General features: G+C 34.0%; 1 protein-coding gene across 2 annotated transcripts in view; it reads right to left on the minus strand.

The window, feature by feature from the left end:
- Positions 1–333: 333 nt before the first annotated feature.
- The window catches only part of LOC138123978 (photoreceptor-specific nuclear receptor-like), a 33,186-nt gene continuing 16,216 nt past the window's right edge, over positions 334–17,303 (minus strand). The window contains exons 3-8 of one of the 2 annotated variants that reach the window (XM_069038863.1): positions 14,917–15,020; positions 8,527–8,647; positions 8,084–8,211; positions 1,810–2,042; positions 1,529–1,760; positions 334–1,475 (exon numbers count right to left, since the gene is read on the minus strand). In XM_069038863.1, the coding sequence (XP_068894964.1) occupies positions 1,237–1,475; positions 1,529–1,760; positions 1,810–2,042; positions 8,084–8,211; positions 8,527–8,647; positions 14,917–15,020 (1,057 nt within the window). In that variant the 3' untranslated portion in view covers positions 334–1,236. Of the gene's footprint in view, positions 1,476–1,528; positions 1,761–1,809; positions 2,043–8,083; positions 8,212–8,526; positions 8,660–14,916; positions 15,021–17,303 lie in introns of both variants that reach the window. The other variant, XM_069038862.1, reaches the window with a different exon arrangement.

A 17,303-nucleotide genomic window follows, 5' to 3' on the forward strand; every position in this document is an offset into this window, starting at 1 on the left:
GAATTTGATGTAAGTTGAATAGTAAATAACAATTCAGCAAGTAAAATAAATATTCCAGCACTAATTTTACCATTTTAATTATTGGTTTATGTATAAGTAATTTCATTTTTTAAAATGCCAAAGTCTTTGCTGTTTATAAATTTTGAAGCTATTACAAGTTTTTTGAAAAATTTTTTGTTTGGTATTCAATGTAGATTCGCATGACATAAATATTATGCGTAATTTTTAATACACTTTGTAAGTATAACGAATGTTGAGAAAAATAGTGAAAAAAGTTGAAGAATTTTTCTTGTAAAGGATTTTAGTATCCACGCATTAAAAACAAGCTTGGATCAAGATAGTACTTTATTTATATTACATAAATTATAATAATTACGACATCAAAAGATTTCGATGATGAATCAATTTAACATATATAGGTATTTTTTATACGAATACAGGGTCTCCTAGAACTGGCGGACCAAAATAACACGGTGAAATCATTAACTTCTGGCAATAATAGGAAAAATATTTAAAAAAATCCATCCTCATCGGATTTTAAAATAAGAACGTTTTTAATTGACCAATCGCGTGTAGATATAAAATTACCTTAAAAAATTATATTGGTAACTATCGAAACAAATTTGATTGTTGACAAGTCATTAAAAACGCGCAATGTTTACCGCTTTAGAATATTTTGATATGCTTGTCTTATATGGGCAGTGTGATGAGAGTGCCACAGTTGCTCCTCAGGAGCACGCAGTTCGTTTTCCCAATAGGAAACATCCTAGCAGAAATACTATAACCTGAAAAATACTATAACCTAAAAACGTCCGTCATTGCACAAACAATGCGGATAGCCAACAATGCATATGCATCATTTGAAATGCATCCATAGTTACAAATAAAGCAGGAAAACTAATTTATAGGTAACTTAACATCAACAACAGCATTGGTCAGTTTAAATTGCTTCTTTCCTAATCACTATTTAAGATAGATTTTTTTTGAACATTTTTCCTATTATTCCCAGAAGATGATGAATTCACCGTATTATTTTGGTCCGCCAGTTCTGGGAGATCCTGTATATGTAACTTTAAACACACATTATATTCAAGTCATAATTAAATTTTATCAACTGGACCATACGTTTTAGTGCCAAATATCAATAAAAGCTAAAAAATATTTACATTTTACACTATGGTGCACATTTTTCGTTAATATTTTATTACAAAACATTCGTTGCAGAAAAAATTTAACCTAGTTTTTGTACATGTCACATAGAACTTTTTCCATTGGTGTGTTCCCAATAGTCTTCTGGAAAAACACAGCTTCCACTCTGGAGGCTGGAACGATCCGTAGTAGCGGCAACATCAACAGCAATCTTCCAAATCTGGCCACTTGACCGGGAAGTTGAGTCCTGCAGTGTTGCCACAACATCACTTGCGCTTGATCCTGTAAATTTTCAATCTGGCTGGGATCCTTCAAGCCTCTCGTTTCTGCAAAATCTCCATTGCAAAGAACACTTTTTGCAAAAATAAACAACGGTAACCTGATCTAAAGAGAACTATGGCTTTCAGACAAGCAAATTCGGCAGGGTCGACGTGAATGGCCTTAAAACGCATAAGTGTGTCGGCTAGAATCCGAACATCTGTAGCAGAGTGTCCATTTTTTACGTGTTCGTTAATATTGAAGAGTGGACTAGCAGACACGTCTAGAGGCATGCACCACTGAATAGCGTTGAGGAGGAACAGCTCGCTCCAAGCTTCTTCCAACAAAATCACCTTAAACAATTTGTTCTTAATGTTAGTCTCGTTATTTTAGAGTATTTACTTGGTCGCGAAACGGTAGACTAGCGAAACTGGGTAGATTCTTGGCCCATTTGACTGCCATAAACAGTAATCTGGCAGAGGTCTCGTATATGGTTTCGTGCGAAGAGGGGTAAAGTCCTCCTGTCAGTCCAGTGGCTGGTTGAGGCTCTGGTCGTAAAGGACCGCTACTGGATGAAACTCCACATCCTGAATTTGGAGTGTCTTCTTCTTCATTAGTTACGTCTATGCTTTCTTCTGAAAATGTTATGTTATTAGTAGCACACTGAATAATACAGGTTATTATAAAAGATTGTAGTCGAAGCAGGCCATGCCCATGTTATGAAAATTTTGCCGCTTTCATGTGAACTGTCAATTTTTGTCTCTGTCACTGTCATTTTTAGGTGAAAAGTGCGGTGATGAGACTTTTATTATTATTATTTTTTTAACTTAACGATTAAATCCAAAAATGTTGAGTTGTTTTGCAACCAATTCTAAAAATATTGCGTTGTTTTGCACCCAATTCAACTCCTGTGTGTGAACGATGTCTAGGTACTCACTTATTCACATCATTTTGATGTTTTTTATATGGAGCGGCAACTATACATTTTAGATTCAGTTTTTGCGCCTACTTGGACTACAATCATTTATAATAACCCTGTATAAAGAATAGGTACATGTACGTAATAGTTGAGTAGTTTTTGGAAGATAGTATGTACGAGTATAAAGAAGTTTTTGTTCAACCACCTTCAGTGGCTTCTCAAGTTCAGTATTTATAACAAAAAATCTAAAACCATAAATTTATAAACTAATATGTTGCTTTTATACAGTGTGGAACAAAATTATTATCATCTAGTTAGTTTTGGAATTTTTGCACATGTAAATTTTCCTGCACCGCTCTGCTCTTTTTGTACTTCTGTCAATAAATGTCATCAATCAAATTGACAATTACCTATTAGTTATTACAATTTATGGAATTGAATTAATAAACGACTAAAATGCATACCATGCAAGAAAACACTTTCATTATTAAGGCATATTTCCGATCTCATCTCTTCACAATAAATCACATTTGGAATTTTGATATATATTTTGAGGTTGGGATACTGCCTTCCTGTTTTTCGTAGAACAGCACATCGTGTTTTTACAACGGTAATGCAAAGGTAACTAGATGAAGATCATTTTGTTCCACACTGTAGTTTTTGAGTACAAAATAAATTAATTTGAAAATGTGACAGAATAAATTCTATCAATAAGAAATAGACATAAAAGGTGTTTCTGAAATACACATTCAAAAGAATTCTAAGCTGTTAGGGGTTCCAAACGATTCAGCAAATCGTTTTTTAACTACTTTTTAACTAACATTTCCACTATTATTCACGCCTTTGATACATTGTTTCGTTATTTTAACGTAAGTACAATAATTAATTATTTCATTATTGTTGCTAAGCAACCAGGGCTACATCATTAATTACCTTTTTCGTTGACCGTTTGTTAATTTCAATATTAATGAATTATTTTATCTAAAAAAGGCTGTAAACATGTATTAATAGACGTCATTAATACATTCTTTTTCATTAAGTATGTAACTGTTTTTGTGATTTTGACGTTTTGATGATATTTTGATATAAATAGGCAAATTTATTATACGTTTTTTTCGTAAAGATCTCGAGTTTAAAGGCCGATTTATAATACGTATCAAAATTGAATCCTATTGAATCAAATGTATTCATTTATATCGCGCGTTCAAATGAAATCCTGGGCTGAGTAGGCGTTGGAAAAATTAAACCGCTTAGAACAGTGTAAACTTTGAATTTCCCGTCGTTTGACACGAATGACATTTTTTTATGCTTAATCGGAACATAATTTGTTTTCAGCAAAAGGTGCCCTTATACGGGGACATTTTTTTAACTCTGAACATAGTTCATACTTATTCCCTATGTTCAATTTTAAAAAGGTTTAAAGGTTTAGCATTTGAAACCTTAGGCCCTTGGTGCAAAGAAGCCATCGATTTCATTAATGTCATCGGAAACCGACTTATCGCGGAATCAGGCGATTCAAAATCAAAGAAATTCCTTTTCGAGAGGATTTCCCTTGCCATTCAACGTGGAAACGCTGCAAGCATTCGGGGCACTTTTCCAGATTCCGCAATATTATCGGAAATTTTTGTATTATAAAACAAAAATGTTTATGTAATTATGTTATTCAATTTTTTCATTATTAAATTTTAAAAAACATAGATCAATGCATTGTGAGTTGCTATGCAACCAACTTTACCGAACACCAGATATTTTGAAATAATGTTAAAAATTGTTCCGATTGATGGAATTGGTCTATCATGTGTTGCATTGGAAATGTCACGCACATTTCTAATGCTCTGATTGGCATAAAATAACTGCATTATGTGTATTATTATAGAAAAAAAGAACGATTTTTTGGCTCTGAATTTTAGGTTAGCTGTCAACATGCTCGAATTAATCTACGCTTTAAAAACGCACAACAATTGACGGTTTCCAACACTTTCCCAGCCCAGGATTTGATTTGAACGCGCGATAGATCCGTTAACGTAACATAAATCCGTATCCGTTTACATATGAATCGGCCAATTTCAATTATTATGTTATCTACGATGAAAGGTACGGAATTTTAATATTTTTCCATAGAAACGGTTACGTGTAGGTATGCTGTCAATAAATTCAATAGGTCAGTTCCATATCCCCACCCCTATCAGCTATTAGGATAAACAAACCGGCAAGGTTATGTTGTAAACCTGTGTCTGAACAATACCGGCCTGATAACAGACGAGATTTCTGGACTTACAGTTATAAAATGATCAGAACACAGCAACACAGCACAGCCAACAACTCCACAAAACGAAGGCACTACACATGAGAACAAATTTTTAGTTGACAAGTGCACAACTCCATATCTCTGGTGTACTATGGCGGACAAAAAATTTTGAACGACTTGTTATTCCTTTGACATATAAATGTAAAACTGGCTTTATGGTCAACTAACCTCATTTTTTATTTTTGCCTTTCTTGTCATGTCACCAGTGACAGATTAGTCAATCATAGATTAACACAAAAATTTTGGTGTGCCTATGTCGGCTTACGAATGGTAAACGTGGATGAATCTTAATGGTTTCGTCTTTGCCGTCGAAATTGCGAAAGTCGCTGCAGCCCCTAAGCTATCGAGTGGTGTAGAACGTAGATACGTATCTTGTTCTTAGAGGTTTAGCATCAACACAAAATCAGGAATGTCTTCATCATAGATGAAATTCAAAGTAGAGATCAATCCACAATACTAACAAATTATAATATTTATTTATTAAACTTAAAATTAAAAGTTTAAAATAAAAAAACTTTACAAATAAAACTGAAGAAGTCAATATTTGATTATTGGTCCATTTTGTTGTACAACCAAGAGCAATCTATTCCTCATGGACAGGCACAGATTTCGGTGATAGTTCGGGGGTGCCTCGTTCTGTTCCACGGAAGACACCCGCCTTCTTCCAGAACCTGGACGCCGAACCACCGTCCCAGTGTGTTGCCACTTCCGCATAATGGCATGGATAGTGCCCTTCGATAACCCTAAATTCGTCGAAATTTGCCCATACGACATACCCCTCTGGTGAAGGGTTACTATTTTGGCTTTAGTAAATTCAGATACGGCTGGCATTGTATCACTAAATTATTATTATAAACTTGATAGACGTTTACTTCAAACCGTCAATTTTTAGATTTAATTTATAAACGTCATAATAACAGTAAAGGGCAGCTTACAATGACATTTTTTGATATGCCAAAATTTGATCGTTCAAAATTTTTTGTCTGCCATAGTACACACACTAATTACATTTTTTGACATTACAATTTTTTCGAATATACTTTTTATTCAGCGAAGCCCCATAGAAACTTTAAAACTTTGGCACTTCCCTATTAGAACTCACAACAAAACTGGTTTGTTTATCCTAATAGCTGAGAACTGTGGTGGGGATATGGAAGTCAGCTATTTAAAAAAATTATTGAAAAGATGGAAAATATGAAGGAAATTCTAATCGTACAGTGTGTTGAAAGGTTCAAAGCACTGTACGATAGGTAAGTCTTTCAAAGACTTTGAGGACGGTGTAAAAAAGGAAATGATTTAGAGTAGCTGATTTATCCGTGTTTTTGTAACTCGTTTTTTTCGTGGTTTCTTCCTTTTTCCTTTATTATGACCTATCTCGTGTAAGACCACAGCACAAGCAGCAGCTTCTAAAACCTCGTCTTCACAAAACATATTTGACAATTGTTTGACACTTAAAAAGTAAACAATCATAATCACGTTTTGTTATGAACTATAAATTGAATTTTAAAAGTTATGTTGTGCTTATGATTTTTGCTATGTTATGCAATAATGTACTATGGTGGAAAATAAATTTAGGCCGGCAAATTTCTGACATTTCAAAAAAGTCAATGCAAGCGACCATTTATTGTCATTATGACTGATGTGTCAGTTTGTCAAACTGAAGGTTTTCAAGCTGTTTGGGGTTTCCTTCGCCCTTTTCGTAACTTACAGATCATGACCCACTAGCATAACTGATTTGTAGTAGCACTTCTCTCTGGTGCATGCTTCTTTTCCCAATTTTAATTTTGATTATTGCTGTCACGATGACAAGAATGACAAAAATCGAAAATGGGGTTAGTTGAAAATAATGCCAGCTTCACATTTTGATGTCAAGCCAATGACAGGCCGGCCTAAATTTATTGTCCGCCATAGTAACTACTATGTTGGCCGTCATTGTCTGTCAATTAAAAAAAAAAATTGTAATCCGTACTTTATTGTCATTGCAAATTTGATCACAATCCTTCAGTATTGTTATAGCATTGGCTAGTAAAAAACAAATAGTCAACAGTTATTTGTATCACAAGGCTAGAAAATGCTATTTTGCAAGTGCAAGCACGGTTTGTGGAGCAGAGGCACCAGCCGAGGCGGCACTAGTGCGAGCACTTGCAAAACATTTTCTAGCCTTGTAATACACAAAATTTTTCGGCCGACAATTTATTTAAAACAAAATATAATAATTTTTGTTAAAAAATTACCGAATGGGGAATTTATTTTTCTTTCATAGGCAACATAAAGGATTCAAGAAGCGACAGTCACGACCAAAGTCAATCAATTCCTTAAATATTCAAAATCGTCGTCGTCCTCTCTGTTATTACTAAGACGTCGCTTGATACTATCGCGGCCAAAATACTTTGGTCGTCAATGTGACATAAATGACATTCAACTGTAAAGCAAACTTTAGGATGTTTAACCTTATTTTTTACTACTGTCAAATAATTTTAATCCATCAGTGTCATACGGGTGGGGTAAATCCCAGCTGCGGAGGCAGGGTTCAAAAGCAAAAGATCAACATGGTCGCGGTTTAGACAACCTTCAGAAGCAAGTAAGACGATTCTCTTTTATCAAAAACTGAAGGTGCCATATTTATGACAAGAATAATTTGAAATTGTCATGTTTCATGTATATTGACATTAATACTTGATTTACATTTAAAGTGTCAAAAAATGACAACCAAAGTATTTTGGCCGCGATAGTACCCCCTCGGCCTCTACTGCTATACACAATGTATAGCTTGCGATAAAGGATACAAACTGGCCCGACATCAATATTTTACACTTAAAAAATTGTAATTTTGTGCTGCCAACCTAATATCTGTCATTAAAAATTCCTGTTTCGATTTTCTTGCCTAGGCAGGGAAATGCTAGTTTCCAGACGATTTAGACGAATGAAACATCAGTGTTTCTAGACGGAGGCCGAAAAAAATCTTTTTTAATATTTAAAATAAACGAGATCAAAGCTACACCTTTTAAGCCCCCATATCTTCAAATCTAAAAGATATAGAATTATTTTTCTCATCATTTTCTAACATGAATTGACATTGCCCCACTAAGTTGTTCAACGAATTTTGGGGCACCCAGTATATGCGCACCGCAATTCGTTCCCCTACGCTGTGACATAATTTAAAATAGCCGACTTTGAATTTATTTAAATTCAATTTATTAATTTAGGGTTTCCTCTTAGTTAAATGGGTTTTCACCCTTGCTATTCTCAACGCATGTTTGAAGTAGGATCGTTTTAAAACTCGCTCTCTCTCTTATAGATTGCCGAATGTCCCTAAAGAATAATTAGTAATGTGACGTCAGCAACGTTAATCCTGTACAGATTTCGCTTTTCAGTTTTAACTATACCTGACAAATTTATTCGCGCAAATGCTTCAAAAATACGTACGTAAATAAATATGTTTTTCTTACCGTCGTTGTCACTATTTTCTTTCGTGGGGGTGGGTTCTCTGTTGGGTAAACTCGGTGGCGGAACTGAAGGTAGCAGATTGTGCGAATATCGTGCGGACGTTAGAGCCATGGTTAGGGGTACAGGTGGCCTGAAATACATTTTTTATTAGTAGGTATTCTTTTGATACTATTAATAGGGGTAAGCTAAAAATGAATATAATACGGTATTTCGCATTTAGTGTGTCACAATACACCGATCAAAAGATTATATATTTTAAAGGACAAATCGAGCTGAAACTTGTTAGCTTTTGTAGCTTTAACGTATGATAGAAGATTGCGCACTCACAACAACATACCGTCACATCAAAAGCTTTGAACGATTAGTGCTCACAACGGTGTATCATTTTGTAGTTCACTGATCGCACTTCGTCTAATTTATGTAAAACACCACTCAAAAAACTCACCCGAAAACTCCAACCGCAACTGCAGCTTCTCTCAAAGCGCGTTCTTGTTCGGCGCTCATGTCTCGCAATGTCTCCGGTCTGATCGTTGCCGTGTTCCTTGGTTGCCTTTCATTTTGAACGGCTAAAATTATAACTTTTTAAGAGGAGTTATCAAATCTTGGCTTGACAAACTGTGAAAATTGTATTGGCGGCTTGCGGTTACGATAAAAACCCACCACCAGAAGTCTTTCGTAATTGTCGCTGGGGGGTGCCTATTTGCGTGCCAAATTACCCCTTTCTGGGGCGCCTTGCTCGAACACGTGCCCTAATCCAAGCATGCTAAATGTGTGTGACGTAATTGAGCGTTATATTTAAATGAAGAGAACTTTAATGCCTGTAATGTCCTCGCAAAATTAAAACTAAATAAAAGTATAAGTGCTCGATATTCGGTATTCGTACATGAAATATAGCTTCTCTAAGTTATGTGATATTTTATTATACGTCAAATTAATTGTGTTATAAGTTATAACAATCCTCTTGTAATAATTTGACAAACCATAAAATTAGTAATGTAGGTACCTAAATTTAAATAATTGCAGAGTGTAGCTACAGGGTTTTTATAAATGCTCAAACAATAAGAACAAAAATGTGCTACTAGTGAAGAGAAAATATAAACCAGATTGAGAAGACTATCATAGTCTCGTACTCAGATTTCCCTCAATGGACAAATACGCATCTCCGGGAATAATACAGCTCTGCCATAAAAATGTCTTCCCAACCTTGGTATATAATTACTATTAAGTATTTTGTTACATTATAGCATGAGTCATTATTGAATTTTTAAATACAAGGTGATAATGAGCCAAACGAAATTTGTGATGCAGCCAACATTACATTTGCACCGATTATGTGGATTAAAAAAAAATGTATTTTCATTTTATAGAACATAGTCAACATACCCGATATTACATTTGTCAATTTTAATCAAAATCATTATGTGGAATAGTCAATAAAAACGCAAACTAAAAAACTATGGGGACATGTATTGTTAGTTGCATCACAAATTTTGTTAGACTCAATATTACTTGTGAATCACTTGTGACAAATGTAATGTCGGGTATGTTGACTATGTTTTATAAAATGAAAATACATTTTTTTAAATCTACATAGTCGGTGCAAATGTAATGTTGGCTGCATCACAAATTTCGTTAGGCTCATTATTATCTACTGGTGAATCACCTTGTACCTATCTATTTAGGGAAGTTATTGAAAATTAAAAATGATTTTATTAGGTTGACATTTACATGAAGTAAATATGGCGATTGCACGACCGCGAACTGTCAGCTATTGATAACGTCAAATACTAAAAAATTAAAAGAAATAAATTAGAAGAAATATTTTATATTTTACAAAATCATTAATAAAAGAAATACTTAGATCTAAACAATTAACAATAGAAGATTTGCAAAACAAATACCAGTAAAGTGAAAAAAAACAAGTGAATTCAACAAGAGAAAAAAGAAAAGAAATGATTTTGCGGATACTAGTCGATGTCAAACTTCCATGTTGTTAACTGCTCCTTGAGTTTCAAATAAGTATGTCAAGAATGATTCTAACAATCTATATACATAAATAAAAATGAAATGCCGTTCGTTGGTGAGCGCATCACTTGAGAACGGCTGGACCGATTTGGATATTTTTTTATGTTCGTAATAGTCTGAGTAAAGTTTTTAGGTAAAGAAAAATTGGTAAAGTTGCCCGGAAAATTGGAAAATTCGGGAACACCTGAAAGTGCCTTTTTCTATGGGATTTTTGTGATGGATATGTGTACTTATTTTTTTTTTGTTCGTTATGATATTGTAAAAGTTTTCAGGAAAAAAAAATTGAAGACAAAGTAAAGTCGGAAAATTCGAACAAACTGCAAAATTATAATTTTTGCATGCACTCTCGATCATAACTGACGATAGGAACGACACATGGATTCTTTGTTTTTGGTCGATGTGCTCTCTGGATGGAAATAACTCAATTGAATGTTTTCAATTGGAAAAAAATCTGGAAGTTTTAGAGTAAAATCTGGAAAAACGCATTTCAGCCTAAATTAAAATAAATGGCTTGTAAACGCAAACGTAGCAAATATAGTTCAATTATTTCGTCAAATTGTAATTTGATGTTAAATATGTATATTTAAAGGTTTAGCCTTTGAAACTTTAGGCCCTTGGTACAAAGAAGCCATCGATTTCATTAATGTCATCGGAAACCGACTTATTGCGGAATCAGCAGACTCAAAATCAAAGAATTTCCTTTTCGAGAAGATTTCTCTTGCTATTCAACGTCGAAACGCTGCAAGCATTTGGGGCACTTTTCCAGATTTCGCATTATTATCGGAAATGTTTGCATTGTAAATCAAAAATGTTAAGTAATTATGTTATCAAATAAAATTAAATTTGTTTTTACTTTTGTGTTGTTTCGCGATCTGTCCAACAAATGTAGTTGTTTTATTTCTATTCCAATTTATTTCGCTAGGTGCACAATAGTTACTATTGTACAACTAGTTATGAAAGTCATACTTTTTTTTCACAAATTTGCAGATTGATTAACGAGGGCGTAGCCCGAGTTAATCAAGCAAATAAGTGAAAAAAAGAGACTTTCATAACGTGTTGTACACACCATTTTTTTGCATATCGATGTAAGTTGAGAAATTTGGTCTAAAAGGATTTTTGAAAAATTACAAAAAAAAAAAAAATAGGTATGCTTTGACAATCATCTCCTACACCAGAATGGATTACATGTGTGTAATAATGGATGTTATACACTTGACGTGTAACGGATAAAATGTGCAGGTGAATAACGACATCGTTTTGGATTTAGCACAGCACTCACAGCAGACGGCATTAAGAGAGAATGTATGCTTTATCACGTTGTAATTTCCGAATAAACGAAGCCAATAACAGAATATAAAGCAGGCCGTGGGCAAGCACACGTCTCATCCGACGCTAAGCGACGCCCAGTGCCTCAAACAGTGTCTAGATTTGCATTTCGTCCTTTGTCGCTGTAACTCTACCAATTATGCTTTGGCTATGAAGGGCTAAAACATCCCAACTTTGAAATTCTTTCTTTCTAACTTGACGCGAAGGAAAGAGACGCCAGAAGCGAACGTTGTGTAGGAAATCTTCTCACTAAGAACGACCTGCTGTTAACTGTTTTATTTTGCGTCTTTGTGTCGACCACACGGTGTGGAAATTATTTTTAAGGGTTTTACTCCGCTACAAAGCTTTGTCAAATTTGAATGAGTAATAACCGGAGGAGTTTGCAAGTTGTTTGCTAAGGTCTTTGTAGTTTAAATGATGGTAACTTTTTCGATGTTCCTTTTGCTGCAAAATAATATTACGCTGATATCCTTTCCAGTTAACTTAAGATAAAAGACATTCAGAAGTTAATTGTCTGGTCACCAGAGGGACAAAATTTTCCAAAAAATATGTTCATGTAACTTTTGTTTCATATTTTTAAATTCACTAGATTTAAATATGTGCAGCGGATATTTGAGGTTAAGGTTGGTAATGAAAAACAAACTAAACACTTTAAATTTTGAAATAGTTATTTACATAAGAGCATTATTTGAGGCAGGAGTGACGAAGAAGCGAGTGCTTCATTTGCGCGAATATGCCGAATACGTCTTCGGGCATCGAAATTTGTACAACATTTTTGAAACGAACATTATGTCTGATTTGTCGTGTAAATAACTATTTCAGAATGTTCAAAAGCGAATGCTTTTTGGATGATTTTATAACACTAGTGCGCGAAATTTGCGTTCACGGTTAACTGTTGCGGTCACGAAATGTCACTTTGAAGCTAGTGAGTTCAAAATAGTAATTTTCCTATTTTGCGTTCATAACAGAGCTGTTACGATACCAAACACAGTATCGTAACAGCTGAAAGTGGTTCTATAATAGCGATAATACAATTACTGTTATCATATTGGTACTGCCAAACTCCTCTGCCAGAATCCTCTAAAGTCTAAAGGATTCTGGCAGCGTCAACCAATACGCGCGAATATCCCGTCGACAAATGTTTCATTTGTTTTTTGCCAACCATCATAAAATTCCTCAGAATTTAAAAATTCTTACTTTTAATTTAAAAATTTTAAATGTGCGTGCGACAAAGTGGTGTCTTATAAAACTTGTATAATAATAGTAAATAAAAAACTCGTTTCGTAAGGCGTTTATTCCATTCGTCCTTTATAAAACTCGCACTTCGCGACTCGTTTTATAAAATTGGACTCATGAAATAAACACTTCCTTATGAAACTCGTTTTTTAATATACTATTATACCGGTTTAATAGGCTGTTTGTTAGAGCACGACGAGCGCAGCGAGGAGTGCTATAAAGCAAAAAGTGCGACAAAATGGCTTATAAAAGGAGTGTAATATAACATTTTTTTATTTCGCCCCTATTTTAAATTCTAAATTAAAAAAAAGTTCAAAACATAATGCTAGGAAAATTATATTTGGCAAATATAAAGAGTTGGTACTGGTAACTAGACGAACAAGTCAAGTTTTGAATTTAAAATGTCAAATAAGCATTATCAGTCACTGCCTACATTAAAAATTGAAGTAAATGTTCCTGAAACCGGTAGGTATCGAAAAGAACTCCTTTTCGAAACCCGTTTGAGTATTATAATGACTGTGTTAAAGGTGCAAAATAGAAAAAATTCATTACAATGAATTTTTTATATTAATTTATTATAAATTATTGTATTTCACGTAAATGTTGAGTACTGCGAGTATGATTTTGATGAAATTTTATATTATCTATATCCATCTATGTATATCATATCTATATTATCTGTATATCAATCAACTAAATGTACCACAATAAGAAAATAAAAGTACAAGAGCATCAATATTAAAAATGATCAGACTATAATTATCAGAAAGATTTTCCTACGTCTAATTTTTGAACGCGACGTTGCCAACAACTGATTAAATTTAGAATATGTATTGGGTGATTCTAAATGATTGTGGAGAAGTATGGCAAGTATGTACGAAAATTTATGTGGCAACTGTGTGGGTGGGGTAGAGTTGACATTTGTATGACATTTCATAAGCGTGCATTTGATTTTTTTTATACCATTGCACCTTGATTATTTCTCAAGACTATTGAGAACTAGTTACTTTGAAAATATCTGTTAATCTTGTTACCAGATCATCATAGCTCAAATCATTCCTATCTTGCTTCATGTGTTTATAGCATTTCAAGATGCTGCACTTTCTTGAAACACAACTTTCGGCATCGTGTTGAAGAAAAATTTTACTTGATACCTGACAGTTGATGACATTTTATATTGTCAATTTTACTATACTGTGTGAAATGTGTCAAAGAATCATGGCCAACCCTCATGCGTTTAGAAAATTAATACATAGATGTTTCAATCGGTTTTAAAAAATGAAGGCTTATTATTAGTTGTATTTAGAACGTATCGATATTCAATATGTGGCAAATGCAGTTCAGTATCAACAATATCTGTCGTAATCAGGCGCTGTCTGTCAATGTCATTATGTAAACAGGCTTGTCGTAAAAGCAGTTAGCTCAGTTGCGACCCGCGCTATTACCGAGGGTGGAAGAGCAAAGCAGGCGTTGGCTGTAACAAACAGCTATAGCCGGGATTTAGAAGACGCTGATTAATGGGATTCAAAGCTGGTTAATTCCCACCAAACGCTCTGCCAAAACTCCCGGGAAGCAACATTAGACGGTGACGGCAAACTGCCCCCGTCTGCCGACTCTACCACCGTCTCGACGCAGGAGGGCAAAATCGCATGCGTATTACACTGCTGTAATTTACAATCTTGAATAGATGGCTATGAAACGGTCATGGAGTCCTGCGATTTGCTGGAAAGGAATTGTTTTTGATGCTCTTCTCAGTGCCTGCTGGATTAGTCGCGACCATCAATCTCGAGTTTAAGCACGCTTTCTAACTAAAAGCGTAAAACTTTTACGTCTCGCTTTTTTATTTATCAAAAGGAAAATGAATTTGTCTTGAAGTTGCTGGATTAAAACGTTTTGGGGACACACGTTTATGATCATAATCCGAGTACAAATCTTAAAGAATTGCTTTGACCGACCATCTCATTTGTCTATTCGGTGGTGCATGTCAAACTTTTGCGATAAATTCCCTTGCCTTTTCAGTATTCAGGAAGCACAAGTGTTGAAGAACTTCGCAGTTTCGGTAATGTTCATCGAGAGCTTTCTCACTTCTCCCAGGACTCGCCTTCCTAACTTTCATCCTTTACCCCACACCATCAAGACCCTCCCACTCTCTCGCTCTCGCACTCTTGATAATTTAATAATACTTTGGAAATTTAGATCGTTCGTATCCAACACAACCTATTTGCGACGCTGAATATTTTCAACTTACCATCTTTGTTCATTCCCATGGCCAAGCATTTTTTTAGACGACAAGCCTGACACTGATTTCTGTGTGCTTTGTCCACTATGCACCTTCCGGTTCCCGCCTGACACCTAAAAAACATCTTTTGTATTTACAGACAGTTACAGAAAAAAAGATGACGGATCATTTCATTAAAAAAATAATAAATTTCACCTCTCGACAATTGCTCTCAACGACAAATAATGGGGAGTTATTGCCCTGTCTACGCTAAAATAAAGATAACGCTAAACCTAGGTAAAACCCGCTAAATTATATTATCGCAGCACTAAAATCATAACGAGACACGATATTTCAAACAAAATAACGTATGAATTTTAGGTACCTAATTTCTAATCCAGCGAACTTATTAAATATGTATCGCGTGTTTTCTTTTAATTTCACCTCGTATTAGGCGTTGAAGAGTCGATTGTGAACGCATCACTCGTGTAAAACGTAAGATTTAAACGATCCGTAACCTGTATAGTGCGTTCACAATCGACTCTTCAACGCCTACTATGAGGTGAAATTAAAAAAAAACACCCGATACCTACGAAGAAGCCGTTGATCATTTGCAATTACGTGCTGTGTCATTTTTTGACGTTTAAAATAATTTTGTGGTAAAGTTGTGTCAATTTGCGTTATGTCAATTTTCTTATGTCACCAAAGTAGCGTCAATTACCAATAAAGGATAAACTAAACTGTGATAACTTCCAAATTGACTCAACGCTAAATTTCAAATATCGTATTAGGTCACATGACTTTTATCGTTTACGTTATTTTAGCGTAGAAAGTGTCCTAATACCTTATAGCGGTACCTTATTTTCTATAATTGCCATTAATAAAAAATACAATTTAAATCAAGGTACATAATTTAAAAAAAATGAAATTTATAATTATTATCAAAAAGACATCAAAAATAGAAAGAAAGAAAGAGAAATGATATTAATTCTGAATTCTACAAAAGACAAAAATGCAAGCGTCATATCGTATTGAAATGTAAAATTATCAAATGACTATGCTAAAAGTACTAAATGTTGACTCGCGTTTAAACACTTATACAATAAATAGCTATTTTTCAGTCCTCGATGCTTAATCCAGTAATGGAAGCACGAGTACACAAGGGATATTTCGTTTGATTAAATTTACCTTATGAGGCGAAATGTGTTCCAAAATTCGCTGAACAACTCAATGCCACGTTATTAAATACTAGAGGACTAAGAGAAAAATATTTGTAAAAAGCTATCTCCCTTAGTTTCGAAACTATAAAGCCCAAAAGTTACACTTTCAACTTCATTTTTTGTGATTACTGGAAAATATTTTGACAATTTGTTTTTCGTAGACTAGTGAAATAACAATTTTGATGGATTATAATCCTGTTTACAACATTTATTGTATCATTTGCAGCATTTCCAAGAAATGACTGGGTCGATTTTACTTTAAAAGCCATGTGGCAACATTGCCTTTGAATTCACCAATAAATTATTTCAAACTTACAAACGAATCCAAATTAAAATTGCTTACTATGTACATACAACTAGACCAAAAGAGACAAAATCTCTTGTACCAAGAGACTTGATCTAGGAGCCAGTGAGATCCCCCGATCTCAATCCTTTAGATTTTTTTTTTCCGTGCAATCATATCAAATTTGTAATCATCAACACAATCACCGTTTTCTTCATTAGTCATTACTCATTACCAATTCAAAAATTGGTTTCTCTCATAAATATTCTGCTCTCGAATGAAAATTATTGTTTAAATAAATTTCACGTAAACGTCAAAATTGACAGGTGACAGTTTATAAGTTAAGCCGTACTTTCGCAGAACTTTCTTTTTCATAGGCGCCCCTTATCTATTTTTTGTTGATCATATTTAAATATTTATATTGTTAGAAGAGTTCAGCTTAGACAAAATATTTTGAACATTAACACTAATGTTTGTGTTTTATTTATTTAAAAGTGCTTACACTTCTGTATCATTAGTTATCCTTACTGACTTCGCTATTGAAATAATTTTGCTTAATGGTTCTTTAGTTTAGTTATAAAAAAAAAGGTGGAATTATTTGGTTGATGTTCTTTTATCTCAGCTTAACAATGTAAACCGTTGTGTTGTTTTGGCACATTCTGTATAAATAAGAACTGGCATAATAAAGCAACTAGGACAGTGGAGAACAATAAATTTTGGCCATCAATGTCATTCTTCAGCACAATGGAAAGTGTTCCAGTGTGAAACGGGCATAACCTATAACATATGCCACGACATTAATTGTCATTATGTTCTCTTAATCAAATTTTATTGATGAAATGAAACGTAAGGTATATTGGAACAAAATCAATCAATTAATAAAATAATAATTATTACTTGATTAAAATATGATA

Source organism: Tenebrio molitor, chromosome 2 (genome assembly GCF_963966145.1).
Source record: "Tenebrio molitor chromosome 2, icTenMoli1.1, whole genome shotgun sequence".
Taxonomy (NCBI): Eukaryota; Metazoa; Arthropoda; class Insecta; order Coleoptera; family Tenebrionidae; genus Tenebrio; species Tenebrio molitor.